At 47.1% G+C, this 12,211-nt stretch overlaps 1 protein-coding gene across 4 annotated transcripts in view; it reads right to left on the reverse strand.

Moving 5' to 3' along the window:
- The window catches only part of RMND1 (required for meiotic nuclear division 1 homolog), a 30,823-nt gene extending 18,621 nt beyond the window's left edge, over positions 1 to 12,202 (reverse strand). For 2 of the 4 annotated variants that reach the window (XM_084775856.1, XM_084775853.1), the window contains exons 1-3: positions 12,079 to 12,202; positions 6,791 to 7,311; positions 1,540 to 1,648 (exon numbers count right to left, since the gene is read on the reverse strand). In XM_084775856.1, the coding sequence (XP_084631982.1) occupies positions 1,540 to 1,648; positions 6,791 to 7,297 (616 nt within the window). In that variant the 5' untranslated portion in view covers positions 7,298 to 7,311; positions 12,079 to 12,202. Of the gene's footprint in view, positions 1 to 1,539; positions 1,649 to 6,790; positions 7,312 to 7,797; positions 7,875 to 11,880; positions 12,024 to 12,078 lie in introns of those variants that run through there. The other 2 variants (XM_084775854.1, XM_084775855.1) reach the window with 2 other exon arrangements.
- Positions 12,203 to 12,211: the final 9 nt, after the last annotated feature.

Consider the following 12,211-nt stretch of genomic DNA (forward strand, 5'->3'; position numbering starts at 1 on the left):
CCAAACAGCATTTCTCTGGGTAGCTCTGGCTATCTTAGACCTTGCACTGTAGACCAGGCTAGCCTCTGAGATCTGCCTCCCTCTGCCTCACAAATCCTGGGATTAAGGGTGTGTGATCTCCCCCCAACTCCCACCCCTCCCCACCGCCACCACTATCACCACCACTGGGCTGTAAAATAGCCTTTTAAAATTACAGAAAAGCCAGGCGTGGTGGTGCACGCCTTTAATCTCAGTACTCAGGAGGCAGAGGCAAGTGGATTGCTGTGAGTTCGAGGCCAGCCTGGTCTCCAAAGACAGTCCAGGACGGCCAAGATAATAGAGAAACCCTGTCTCAAAAAACAAAACAAAACAAAACAAAACAAAAAAAACCAATTACAGAAAAGCAGCAGTATTGAACAGTGATTTGGCCCATGTGTTAAAGGACTGGTCCTAGTTCATTCACTGTATTGGGAGGTGAGGCCTACTAGCAGGATGTGGGATGGATGTGCACCTTTGAAAAGGATCCCTGCCAGGCATGGTGGTGCACGCCTTTAATCCCAGCACTTGAGAGGCAGAGGCAGGTGGATCTCTGTGAGTTCGAGGCCAGCCTGGTCTATAGAGTGAGTCCAGGACAGCCAAGGCTACACAGAGAGACCCTGTCTCAAAAAACCAAAAAAAAAAAAAAAAAAAAAAAGGAAAGAAAAGGATCCCCATTGCACACACCTATAATCCTAGCACTTGGGAGGCTAATTGCTCTGAGTTAGAGAGAGCCAGGGCTACACAGAGAAACCCTGTTTCAAAAAAGTAAAAGAAAAAAAAAATCTCCATCATCCTATGGTAAGCAGCGAACCGTGCCACATGGTCTTCACCTGGATGTGCTCCTCAACACAGACCTCCAAGCAGTGGATAACTGGCCTTGGACTGACACCTCCAAACTGCGAGCTAAGATCAACCTTCTTCAGTTTACATTTACTGCAGGTATTTTTTTTTTTCTGAGACAGGGTTTCTCTGTGTATCCTTGGCTGTCCTGGACTTCCTTTGTAGATCAGGCTGGCCTTGAACTCACAAAGATCCACCTGCCTCTGCCTCCCGAGTGCTGGGATTACAGATGTGCACCACCACGCCCGGCTTTACTGCAGGTATTTACTACAGCAACCCAAAGCTAGTACGCATGTCCTCTGATCTTCTCAAATGGCAGTGGTCCTATAAAGATTAAAGCAGCATATTCATCTTAATCCATGCCATCTGAATAAAGACCCGTGAGACCATTTTCTTTTCATTCTATCGCCCTGTCATCCCCATCCCCAGGTTGGGCTTCACTGTGTAGCCCTGGCTGTCCTGGAACTCACTGTGTAAACCAGGCTGGCCTTGAACTCACCGAGAGTCACTGAGTACTGAAGGTTGGGATCAAAGGCATCTGCCACCATGCCTGGCTGCGACTATTTTCATAATACAAACCAATGGGAAACAAACTGGGACAAATGTACACTAGAAACATCATCACAGGAAAGTCATTTTCTAACACACGGCCGACTTGGCTCTGGGTTCAGGGAGCCATACCTCTAGGCAGGCTTGTCACTTCCACATATCCACAGGAGACCAGCTCTTGAGACAGACTTCCCAGGTGATATTCATCTGCTGTTGCAAACGCTGTGCACTGCATCAGGTCCTGGATTGGGTTTGAACAAAGGCCTGAGGTTACTCAAGCACTTGCAATGGCAGCTGGATTCCACAGAGGATGCTCCTCTGTAGAGCCCGCACTTGGAAGTTGTTTCAGAACCTCAGAACTGCACTTAAAGATTCACTGATGATGACGAGGACTGAGCGACATGGAGGCAAGTTTCAGCTGAGTTAGAAGAGCACCTGCTTCTGCTAGCCTAAAAGGTGGCCTGGGCAGCCTTGAATATGAAGCCATACCTCACAGACCGGATAAGGGCACCGTGTGGAAACCTGGCTGAAAGACATTTCAGTTCTCCAGCATTCAGTCCGTCTGTCGCTCTGTTCATATCAGCATTAGCAGCTAATGCCACCTTACTGTCACTAGCCTTGCACGAGCAGATGTCCCTCGATCCACAAAGGATGCAGTGTTTTCCCTGGTCTGTAGTAACCAAAGTGGTCTGTGCTCTGCTGTACGGCACAGGTCTGAGCAGAGTATAAACCATGCACACTCACGTGCGTGCACAACACACGAGAAGCAATGCGCAGTGCTTTCTCAGCGAGTGGCATGGCAAGCCATTTGGAAGTTCTCACGTCAATTTAGTTGGCTCAAATCAGTGTTTTAGACTTATGACTTGCTTCTGTGTGTGTGTGTGTGTGCATCACTTTTTTTTTTTGGTGCACCCTGTTTGTACAGGTTCCCACAGAGGCCAGATGGTGTAGATTGGTGCTCTGGGGCTGTAGTCACAGGCACTTGTGAGCCACCTGGGGTGGGGACTGAAGCTGGGTCCATTGCTTTAACAGGAAGTGCTCTTAATTGCTGAGCATCTCTCCAGCATCCAAACTAGCTTTTCAGATGAATTTAATAGGGTGAGAATGGACATGCCTAGCACATATCTGATGGTCTGATACCCAGTACTATATAACAAAGCTAACAATCAGGAAATACTGCAGAACACTATGCCTAAGATCAAATGGTACATGGCTTTCTGTCATACACATCCGCTTATGCATTGATATCAGTCACTATGCATGTAAAATAACTTCCTTCCTTCCTTCTGAGATGTGGTTTCTCTTTGTAACAGCCTTGCCCGTTCTGGGACTCACTTTGTAGACCAGGCAGGCCTAGAACTCAGAGATCCATCTGCTTCTGCCTCCCAAGTTCTGCGACTAAAGGAGTGCACCACCTAGCTGTAAAACAATTTATTATAAATAAAGCCAAAAGTTTGAAAACTAGGACCAGGCGTGGTGGCGCACACCTTTAATCCCAGCACTCGGGAGGCAGAGGCAGGCGGATCTCTGTGAGTTCAAGGCCAGCCTGGTCTACAAAGCGAGGCTAGGATGGATAGGGCTGTTATACAGAGAAATCCTGTCTCAAGAAACAAACAAACAAACAAGTTTGAAAACTGTTAGCCTCACAGCTGATGTCACAGAAACACAAAAAGAGGCCTGAGATGTAAATTGGGGGACACACTACATTAACAGAGTGCTCACTTTATTGAACGGTCCAGGATTTTCTAGAACAGCTATTGGCCTGCCTGCCTGCCCTTGCCAGCTGCCAGGCTCTCCACCATGCTCTGGCCTTCCCAGTGTGGACTCTGGTGGGGCACTGTTAAGAACTACTTGGTTCCTCTCGCTCTTTTTGCCTTACTTTCAACATCTCAAAGAGTGGATTCAGCCGGCCTGCCCTCTCCCGGCTCAGTACATTCTGTCCTGCTTCCTGAGCAGCAAAAAGGGTAAGTGGAGGAAGCTGTCGACGTCCATACACAATGCAATGCCAAACCAAGGGACTCGCCACTCGGCAGTGCTGCGAGCAGCCCAGTGGGAGCAGCTGAGCCAGGCTGGAGACGGCACAGCAGGTGTGATTCTGAGCACTACATGGTGCTCACAACTGTCTGTCATTCCAGAAGAAACCAAGGCAGATAAGCTGCAGTTAGTGAAGAATGTGGGGATAAACAGTACGCCCCCCCAACTGATAACTAGATCCCATGTCACACATCAAAAAACATGGTATGCTGGCATCCATGAGCGAGAATGGCAGTTGGCAGCAGGCAGCAGGCAGGCATAGTATGCACATGAGGAGCTCCGAAGAGTCTGGCCTGATGTGAGCAGAGCTTCAGATGGCTGAAAGGAATCCTTTCAGGATGCAGCAGGCAGGCTCCTCTCAGTGAGGCGGGGAACATTTCCTGAAGCTTGCTGGGCAGAATCAAGGCAGCAACAGTGTGTCTGAACGAGTCCAGTGACGGCAGCTACAGGCGTGCTTTGGGCTACAGTGGGGACCGCAGAGGCACAGACTGGAGACTGGACATAAAACTGACTGCAAGCTGACTCTAGTGTAGTATGTCTTTTTGTTTGTTTTTTTGTTTTTGTAGACAGGGTTTCTCTGTATAGCCTTGCTTATCCTGGACTCCCGTTGTAGACCAGGTTGGCCTCGAAATCAGTGATCCACTGCCTCTGCCTCCTGAGTGCTAGGATTGAAGGCGTGTGCTAACACACCTGGTTAGCATGTCTTCCTTTTCTTCTCTTTCCTTCCTTACTATTTTTGAGACAAGATCTCTCTATGGAGCCCTGGCCTTCTTGGAACTCTCTATGCAGACCAGGCTGGCTTCAAACTCCAAGATCGTCCTGCTCCTGCTTCCTGAGCACAGGAGTTAAAGGTGTGCGCCCCACACCCAGCCCTAAGTGTGCGGCTTCTACAGTGTGACCCATCAGAGCGATTGCAGGGGTTCTTTTTTATTTTTATTTTTGAGACAGGGTTTCTCTGGGTAGCCTTGGCTGTCCTGGACTCGCTTTGTAGACCAGGCTGGCCTAGAACTCACAAAGATCCGCCTGCCTTTGCCTCCCGAGTGCTGGGATTAAAGGTGTGTGCCACCACGCCTGGCTTGAATGCAAGGATTCTAAACAGAGTCTCTAGCATCTCTGACCAAGTGCAAGATCTGGATTAGGGTGGGTGTCTCAGAGGGCGAGGCAGTCCCTGTCTCACTGGATGTCAGTGAAAAGGCTGGGAAGCCACCGTCCCTGCCTCTTTTGCCTGCTTGTGTATGTTGATGGCCTATCCTCTCTGTGATAAAATGAAACTTTGGACTCTCAAAGGATAAGATGTGGTATGTTACTCAACCACTATTTTTATAAGAAAATGTAGGGGCTGGAGAGATGGCTCAGAGGTTAAGAACACTGACTATTTTTCCAGAGGTCCTGAGTTCAATTCCCAGCAACCACATGGTGGCTCACAACCATCTATAATGTGATTTGATGCTCTCTTCTGGCCTGAAGGTATACATGCGGGCAGAACACTGTATACATAATAGTAAAAAAATAAATCTTAGAAAAGAAAATGCATTCTAAGCTCGGGTGAGGACTACATCTGCACACACAATGCCTTTCCTTAGCCTCAACCTTTGCTGTAAGCTTCCCTCCCTCCATGTTGGAGAGCCTGCATTTTCTGAGGACTTGCTTGTACTTTCCTCAGAATGCAGCAGTTCAGGTGCACATGACTTGCCTGTACCCCTGTATGTACGGCTGTGGGCTGCTTCTTTTAACAAACACATCACACGGTTTAGAAGGTTACATTCTGACATCCTGCTGAGTATTATTTCACTGAAGCTCATTTGGTGAGGGGAAAGTCCACGAAGTGGGCTGCGTATCCATCTTGTATTGGTTTTTTTGCCTATTAATGGTAACAGTGGTTTGTAAGCAGCCTTCATACTCATACAGTCTCTAGTTTTTACAGTCTATCTTTATTTTATTTTATTTTATTTTATTTTTTACAGTCTATCTTTATTTTAAGGTGCTATTAAATTTACATATGTTGAGGTGTATTTTAGGTTTGGGGAAGGGAACTTGTTCCTAAATAGACGACCAAAGCCTCCTAAAACAGTTAATGGATTAGGCCTCACATTTACATCTTTCTGTTTTAAAATGTAAAATGAAACAAACCCACTGCATTGCAACACATGTTTTGTTCCTTTGGCCACACGAGACACCGTCCAGTAGATGGGGATAAGCAAGCTATACTGCTTCCTGCTCTGAGACCGTCCTTGCTGCAGCATCGTCACCATGCAGCTGTGCTGCAGCTCCTGTCTTACTGACATGGGGACAGAAGAAACTCCCATGTGGCCTCATGCTCAGCTCCCGGTGGAGCTGAAGCCAGTGTAAGTCCTCAGTGCTGCAGGACGCTGGAGCATCACGTGGGCCTCTGCCTTCTTGTTCCTGGCACACACCCTGCACCCTCTCGAGTTTCTAGTGTGACAGGAATGCTGCTTATTCTACTGAGGAAACTCTTGGGCTCTGGGTGGACTCAGGCTAGGGACTGGATGCTGGGAACACAAACTCTGGCTCCAGCACCCGGGAGGCAGAGGCAGGAGGATTGCTGTGAGTTCGAGGCCAGCCTGGTCTACAAATAGAGTCCAGGACAGCCAAGGCTACACAGAGAAACCCTGTCTCGAAAACAAAAAAAGCCAAAACAAAACAAAACAAAAAACTCCCAAACCAACAGAACAACAAAAGGAAAAAAAAACAACAACAAAAAAACAGAATTCTGCCAGGCACTTTCACATGTATTCTGGTGCCTCATATTTGACCACACCCCCTCGAAGGGGAGACCTGGTGGCACTCAGAGGAAGGATAGCAGGCTACCAAGAAGAGACCTGGTACCCTATGAGCATGGAAAGAGGGAGGAAGTCCCCCTCAGTCACAGTTATAGGGGAGGGGAGTAAGGGGAAGAAGGTAGGGAGGGAGGAATGGGAGGATACAAGGGATGAGATAACCATTGAGATGTAACAAGAATAAATTAATAAAACAAAATTAAAAAAAAAAAAAAGAATTCTGCCGGGCATGGTGACGCACACCTTTAATCTCAGCACTCAGAGGCAGAGGCAGGTGGATCGATGTGAGTTTGAGGCCAGCCTGGTCTACAAAATGAGTCTAGGACAGCCAAGGCTACATAGAGACTCTGTCTCGAAAACCAAAAAAAAAAAAAAAAAAAAAGAAAGAAAAAAAAAAAAGAAAAGAAAAAAAAAGAAAAGAAACAATTCAGAATTCTGAGCTGCCCAGTTCTCTTCCGTCAGCACCGAGGCTATGGTGCAACACACGCTGGTTTAGAGGGCACACAGGGCGAGTGAATCCACTTAAGGGCCACAGAACTAGTAGGCTTTACCTCATTCACAGACAGGTCTGGAAGGTTGGTCCTGGACGGCTGCCTGGTCCTGGATGCTTTTAGCGGCCTTTTGATCTGCGGGAGGTCTTGCTTTGGCACAAGTGTTTCAGTTGACAAAGACGAGTAAAGCCTTTTTACTGTTTCTATACACCACCGAGAACAGGAGAGGTTTGGTTTGTGGGTCATGGTCCTGTGAGTCCCAAAGGGGCACGTGGTTGACAGGTGTGCCTGTCCATCCTGACAACGGACGGCGGTTAGCGGAAAGGGTCTGCTTGTGTTTGCTTCTGTCAAGCTCGTTTCCAGGAACTTTGCCTTCTTCAAACTGTCAGTTGTTAGACTAGGAAGGAATGAGTCTACATGCCGCTGGACTCTCAGGGCGGCCCGGCATGCTGTGCTCTCAAGTATTGTAAGCGGTCTTAACGTAAGCTGAGTAAGTCTCTGGCACTGGCCAGCCTTTGCTGATGCGCTGTGTAAACCCGCCAGGGTTTGGAGAAGTCTGGCCGGCATGACCACATTTCAGGCTGAAAGAAAAGAATTAAAAAGTCAGGTTGGGCTTTAAAAATATGTTTAAGGGCTGGAGAGATGGCTCAGAGGTTAAGAGCACTGACTATTCATCCAAAGGTCCTGAGTTCAATACGCAGCAACCACATGGTGGCTCACAGCCATCTATAATGTGATATGATGCCCCCTTCTGGCCTACAGTGTACATGCAGACAGAGCACTATACAGATAGTAATAAATAAATATTAAAAAACATGTTTAAATATACTTATATTCCCCTAGGAACATTTTCTATCAAATATCTGTACAATATGGGCTGGAGAGACAGCAGAGCAGTTAAAAGCATTTGTTTCTTTTCTCTTTGTTTTCTGAGACACAGTCTCACACTATGCAGCCCTGGCTGGCCTGGAACTTACTATGTAGACCAGACTGGCCTCAAACTCATAAAGATCTGCTTGCCTCTGATTCCCGAGAGCTCTGACTAAAAAGTCTTGTGCTACCCACACCTGGTCCAGCATTTGTTCTTGCACAGGACCCAGGTTTAAGTTCCAGGGAATCCGATGTCCTCTTCTGACATGCAAGTGGGACACAAACATTCATACCAGCCAAAGAATCATAAAAAACTGTGAAACAGCTGGGCGTGGTGGCACACTCCCAGCACTTGGGAGGCAGTGTCAGGAAGATCTCTGTGAGTTCAAGGCTAGCCTGGTCTAAAAAGCAGTTCAGGACAGCCAGGACAGAAAAACCCTGTCTCAAAAAAAAAAAAAAAAAAAAAAAGCCGGGCGTGGTGGCGCACGCCTTTAATCCCAGCACTCAGGAGGCAGAGGCGGGCGGATCACTGTGAGTTCAAGGCCAGCCTGGTCTACAAAGTGAGTCCAGGACAGCCAAGGCTACATAGAGACCCTGTCTCGAAAAACCAAAAAAAAAAAAAACCCCAAAAAACAAAAACAAACAAACAAAAAAACCTAACAACAACAAAATTGTGAAACAGAAATATCATAACCTAATCTACTTGATCATATAGACATTTATAGTACACACACACACACCTCTGCGGCTATACTTTGGTGTAGAGTGCTTACTTAGGATAAAGAAGGCCCTGGTTTTCCCAGTCCTACAAACACACACTTTCGCTTTTTCCATTTAGTTATTCTTTGGATACCTACTGAGTCCAAGATAGCCAGGGCTATTACTCAGAGGAACCCTGTCTCGGAAAAAAACAAAATAAAACAAAACAACAACAACAAAAATATATACATTGTTTTATATATATACACACACACATATACAAATACATACACACACTTTTGTGATGGAACCTCTTCATCACTTTGCAAGAACATTAAATATTTAAACACAAGAATATCAAATTTTTTTAAAAAGCTGCGATGGCTCATATCTTTAGTCCCAGAACTTGGGAGACAGAGGCGGGTGAGTTCAAGGCTAACCTGATCTACATAGTGAGTTCCAAGATGGTAAGAGGTACATATGGAGACCTACTCTCAAAAACAAAACCAATCAACCGAAGAAACAGACAGGGAAATCCCCCACCAAACCAACATATATGCATACACACACCAACCTATACTCACACATTCCTTTATTCAACCTTTAAAATTAAAATATCAACTGGCGGAGGCCACGGGTACATCCAAGGCCAAGTATCTCCTTTGGGGAAGACAGGCCTTTCCTACTGTTTATCACAATGCCATGGAACAGCCTCCACCACGGAGCTGAGCACAAGACACTGAGCAAACAGAAAGAGCTCACTCACTCACACAGGGGGGAAAGGAGGGCTGTTGTAGGCTTTGTTGACCAGGCTGGCCTCAAACTCACAGAGATCCACCTGCCTCTGCCTCCCAAGTGCTGGAATTAAAGGTGTGTGCCACCACGCTGGCTAAAACACTTTTTGTTGTTTTTTATTTGGAGACAGGAGCTCTCTACACAGCCTTGGCTGACCTTGAACTCACTATGTAGTGCACGCTGGCCTGAAACAGAGAGACGTCGGCCTCTGCATTCTGGAGTGCTGGGATTAAGGGCCTGCGCCAATGCACCTGGCTATCAATATTAAGGTGGGTTGGTTTTTTTTTTCCCCCAGACAGGATTTCTCTGTGTGGCAGGGTCAGGCAAGCTTACACACAGCCTGAAGGAAATGGGCTGTTACCTATGATTTCCCATTCTACCTACAATATAAAACAGCTTGTTCTTTTAAGAGCAACTCTATAGTAAGCAATAATAACAATTCTGCCAGTGCCAGTCATGGTGGTGCACGCCTTTAATCTCGGCACTCCAGAGGAGAGGCAGGCGGATCTCACTGACTTCAAGGCCAGCCTGGTCTACAAAGCGAGTCCAGGATAGCCAAGGCTAACACAGACAGACCCCCATCTTGAAAAACAAAAAAACAAACAAACAAAAAAATTAGGTGCCAAAGATACAAGCAGCAACCAGAGACTTCAGAGTTCACGAAGTTTACCAGCCAAAGAGACAGAATACGGCATACAAAACGCTATGCACTCTTGACAAGGGAGCAGCGGGGTCGGGGTGGGGGTTGTGATGCGCTCAGGGGCAACATTTGCAGCAGCTCGTGAAAGGGCAGTGAGACCAGCAAAGCCAACAGGCGAGACACACTGTATTATTTATCTGACAAACAGGCTGCAACTTGAGCCGAGGGAGAAGGGAGCTAGCTGCCGGAGAGGAGGGTGAGGTGTGAGTCTCCGCTGGTGATGCTGGTGATGTGAGGAAGACTCAGCCACGCTGTTTCCGTTATCTTCCACATTCTAAATGTTCTATTCACTGCTCAGGGCTGCAAAGACCGCTGAGTGGGCACACATGCCTGCTAACCCTCATGGCCTAAATTCAGCCCGGAAAAGCTACACAGTAAGAGAGCACTGGTTCCTGTGGTTGCCCTCCAGATGCTGTGGCATGTGGGCTCACCACACCTCCACCCCATGAAAACACTGCCACTTTCCTCCTGCCACCTCTCTTTTTTAATTGAATTAACTAATTTATTTATTTATTTATTTTGGTTTTCAAGACAGGGTTTCTCTGTGTAGCCTTGACTGTTCTGGACTCCCTTTGTAGACCAGAGTGGCCTTGAACTCACAGCAAATTACCTACCTACCTTTGCCTCCCAAGTACTGGGATTAAAGGCGTGCACCACCACCACCCGATGCTAATTTTTGTTTTTTTTTTTTCCAGATAAGGTTTCTCTGTGTTAGCCTTGGCTGTCCTGGACTCACTTTGTAGACCAGGCTGGCCTCGAACTCAGAGAGATCTGCCTGCCTCAGCCTCCCCGAGCGCTGGGATTAGAGGCGCACACCACCCTGTAGCACATATTTATCTCTCAATCACTCAGAGCACCAAAAAAAGTAACATGCTCAAAACTGAGCATCTGAACTCTGCCACAAAATCCACTGCAGCCACACCCCCCGCCACTCAAGTGCCAATCAGACGCTCTTATTTGCTTACACCCGAAACCTGGAAGTTGCTTTAACTTTTCTCTGCAGTCTCCACGTGCAATTTGTCAGTAAATGCCACTGGCCCTTTCTGACCAGTTCTCACCAGGAATACTTCTACCATCAGCCCCAAGTTTGTCTTTCCCGCTGATCATATATATATTATAATAACCCTTTACCTGTTAGGATGGCTGACCTTTCTCTGAGTAGCTTTGGGAACCCCTAAGATGGCCTTCAGAGCTTTTATTTATTTATTTATTTATTTATTCATTTATTTTTATGGCCTTCAGTACCACTGTGGCTCCCTCCCTTGCCTCTTGCTCCACGTCTTCCTCAATGGCTTCATGTAATTCCTATAACCACCGCCCACCCATTCTCTCTCCATTTTCTCCTTTCTTCTCGCATGTAGTATCACGGACATACCGTGTATTCTTAGTGTATTAATTCATACAAGGGTTAAGAACTGAGTTCTTATCATGTGCCAGGCATTATGCTATAGCTTCTAATATAGCTGAAAACGGTCAAATATCCCTTATACTGGGAGTTGCAATCAGTAAATGCAGCGGGTCCATGTAATACATATTATTACATTGTGACAAGGATAATCAGAAATCATGAAGATTTTTGTTTCTTCTTCAAACAAGGTTTTGTATCTGTTCCCTTGTGTTCAGTGATAGTATTGTCCTAGGACGTAGGCATCAGATTTTTAAAATGAAACACAAGGCAGCTACCGTTCTCGGGCGCTTATCTTTAAGAATAATATACCTATGGGCCTAAAGGCAGCACTAATTGCACTGTTTTACATAAAAGACATTAAGTTGGGAGGCGGACACGGGAGACTTAAGCTTGAGGGGAGGGCTGAAGGTGATGGTGGACATGATCAAAATACATGGTATACATGTATGAGATTAAGAATACTGCCAATTAAACCGGGGATGGTGGCGCTAGCCTTTAATCCCAGCACTCACAGAGGCAGAGGCAGGCGGATCGTTACAAGTTAAGAGGCCAGCCTGGTCTACAAAGCGAGTCCAGGACAGCCAAGGCACCCTGTCTTTGAAAAACCGAGAGAGAGAGTACTGCCAATTTTAAAAGCGGCTGTATCCAGGTTAGGTTCAAGGGGCAAATGGTGCAGACCTTCCGGAGCCCGTCTTCGAGTTCCTAAGTTCAAGGTGATTTCATGCATCCTGGCAGCTATCACTATGCCCAGTTTCCCACGAGAGGTCAGGCGTGTTTGTCCTAGGTGCTTCCGACTCCCAGCTAACACCCGCGGCGCTGGCCGAAGCCCACACCTCCTCACCGGCTTCTCGGGCTAGGGAAGCGCGAAGCACTGACCTGTGCGTGGAGAGGAGGACCACGGCGCCCACGCACGCACACGAACCAGCCGGGAGACTCTTTGAGGAAACCCACTTCGCTCCGCCCCTCTGCAGCGCAGGCGCAGTGAGAGCCCTAGGCGGGGGCGGCTGGG

The sequence above is a fragment of the Acomys minous genome, assembly GCF_964271855.1.
Source record: "Acomys minous genome assembly, chromosome: 3".
NCBI lineage: Eukaryota > Metazoa > Chordata > Mammalia > Rodentia > Muridae > Acomys > Acomys minous.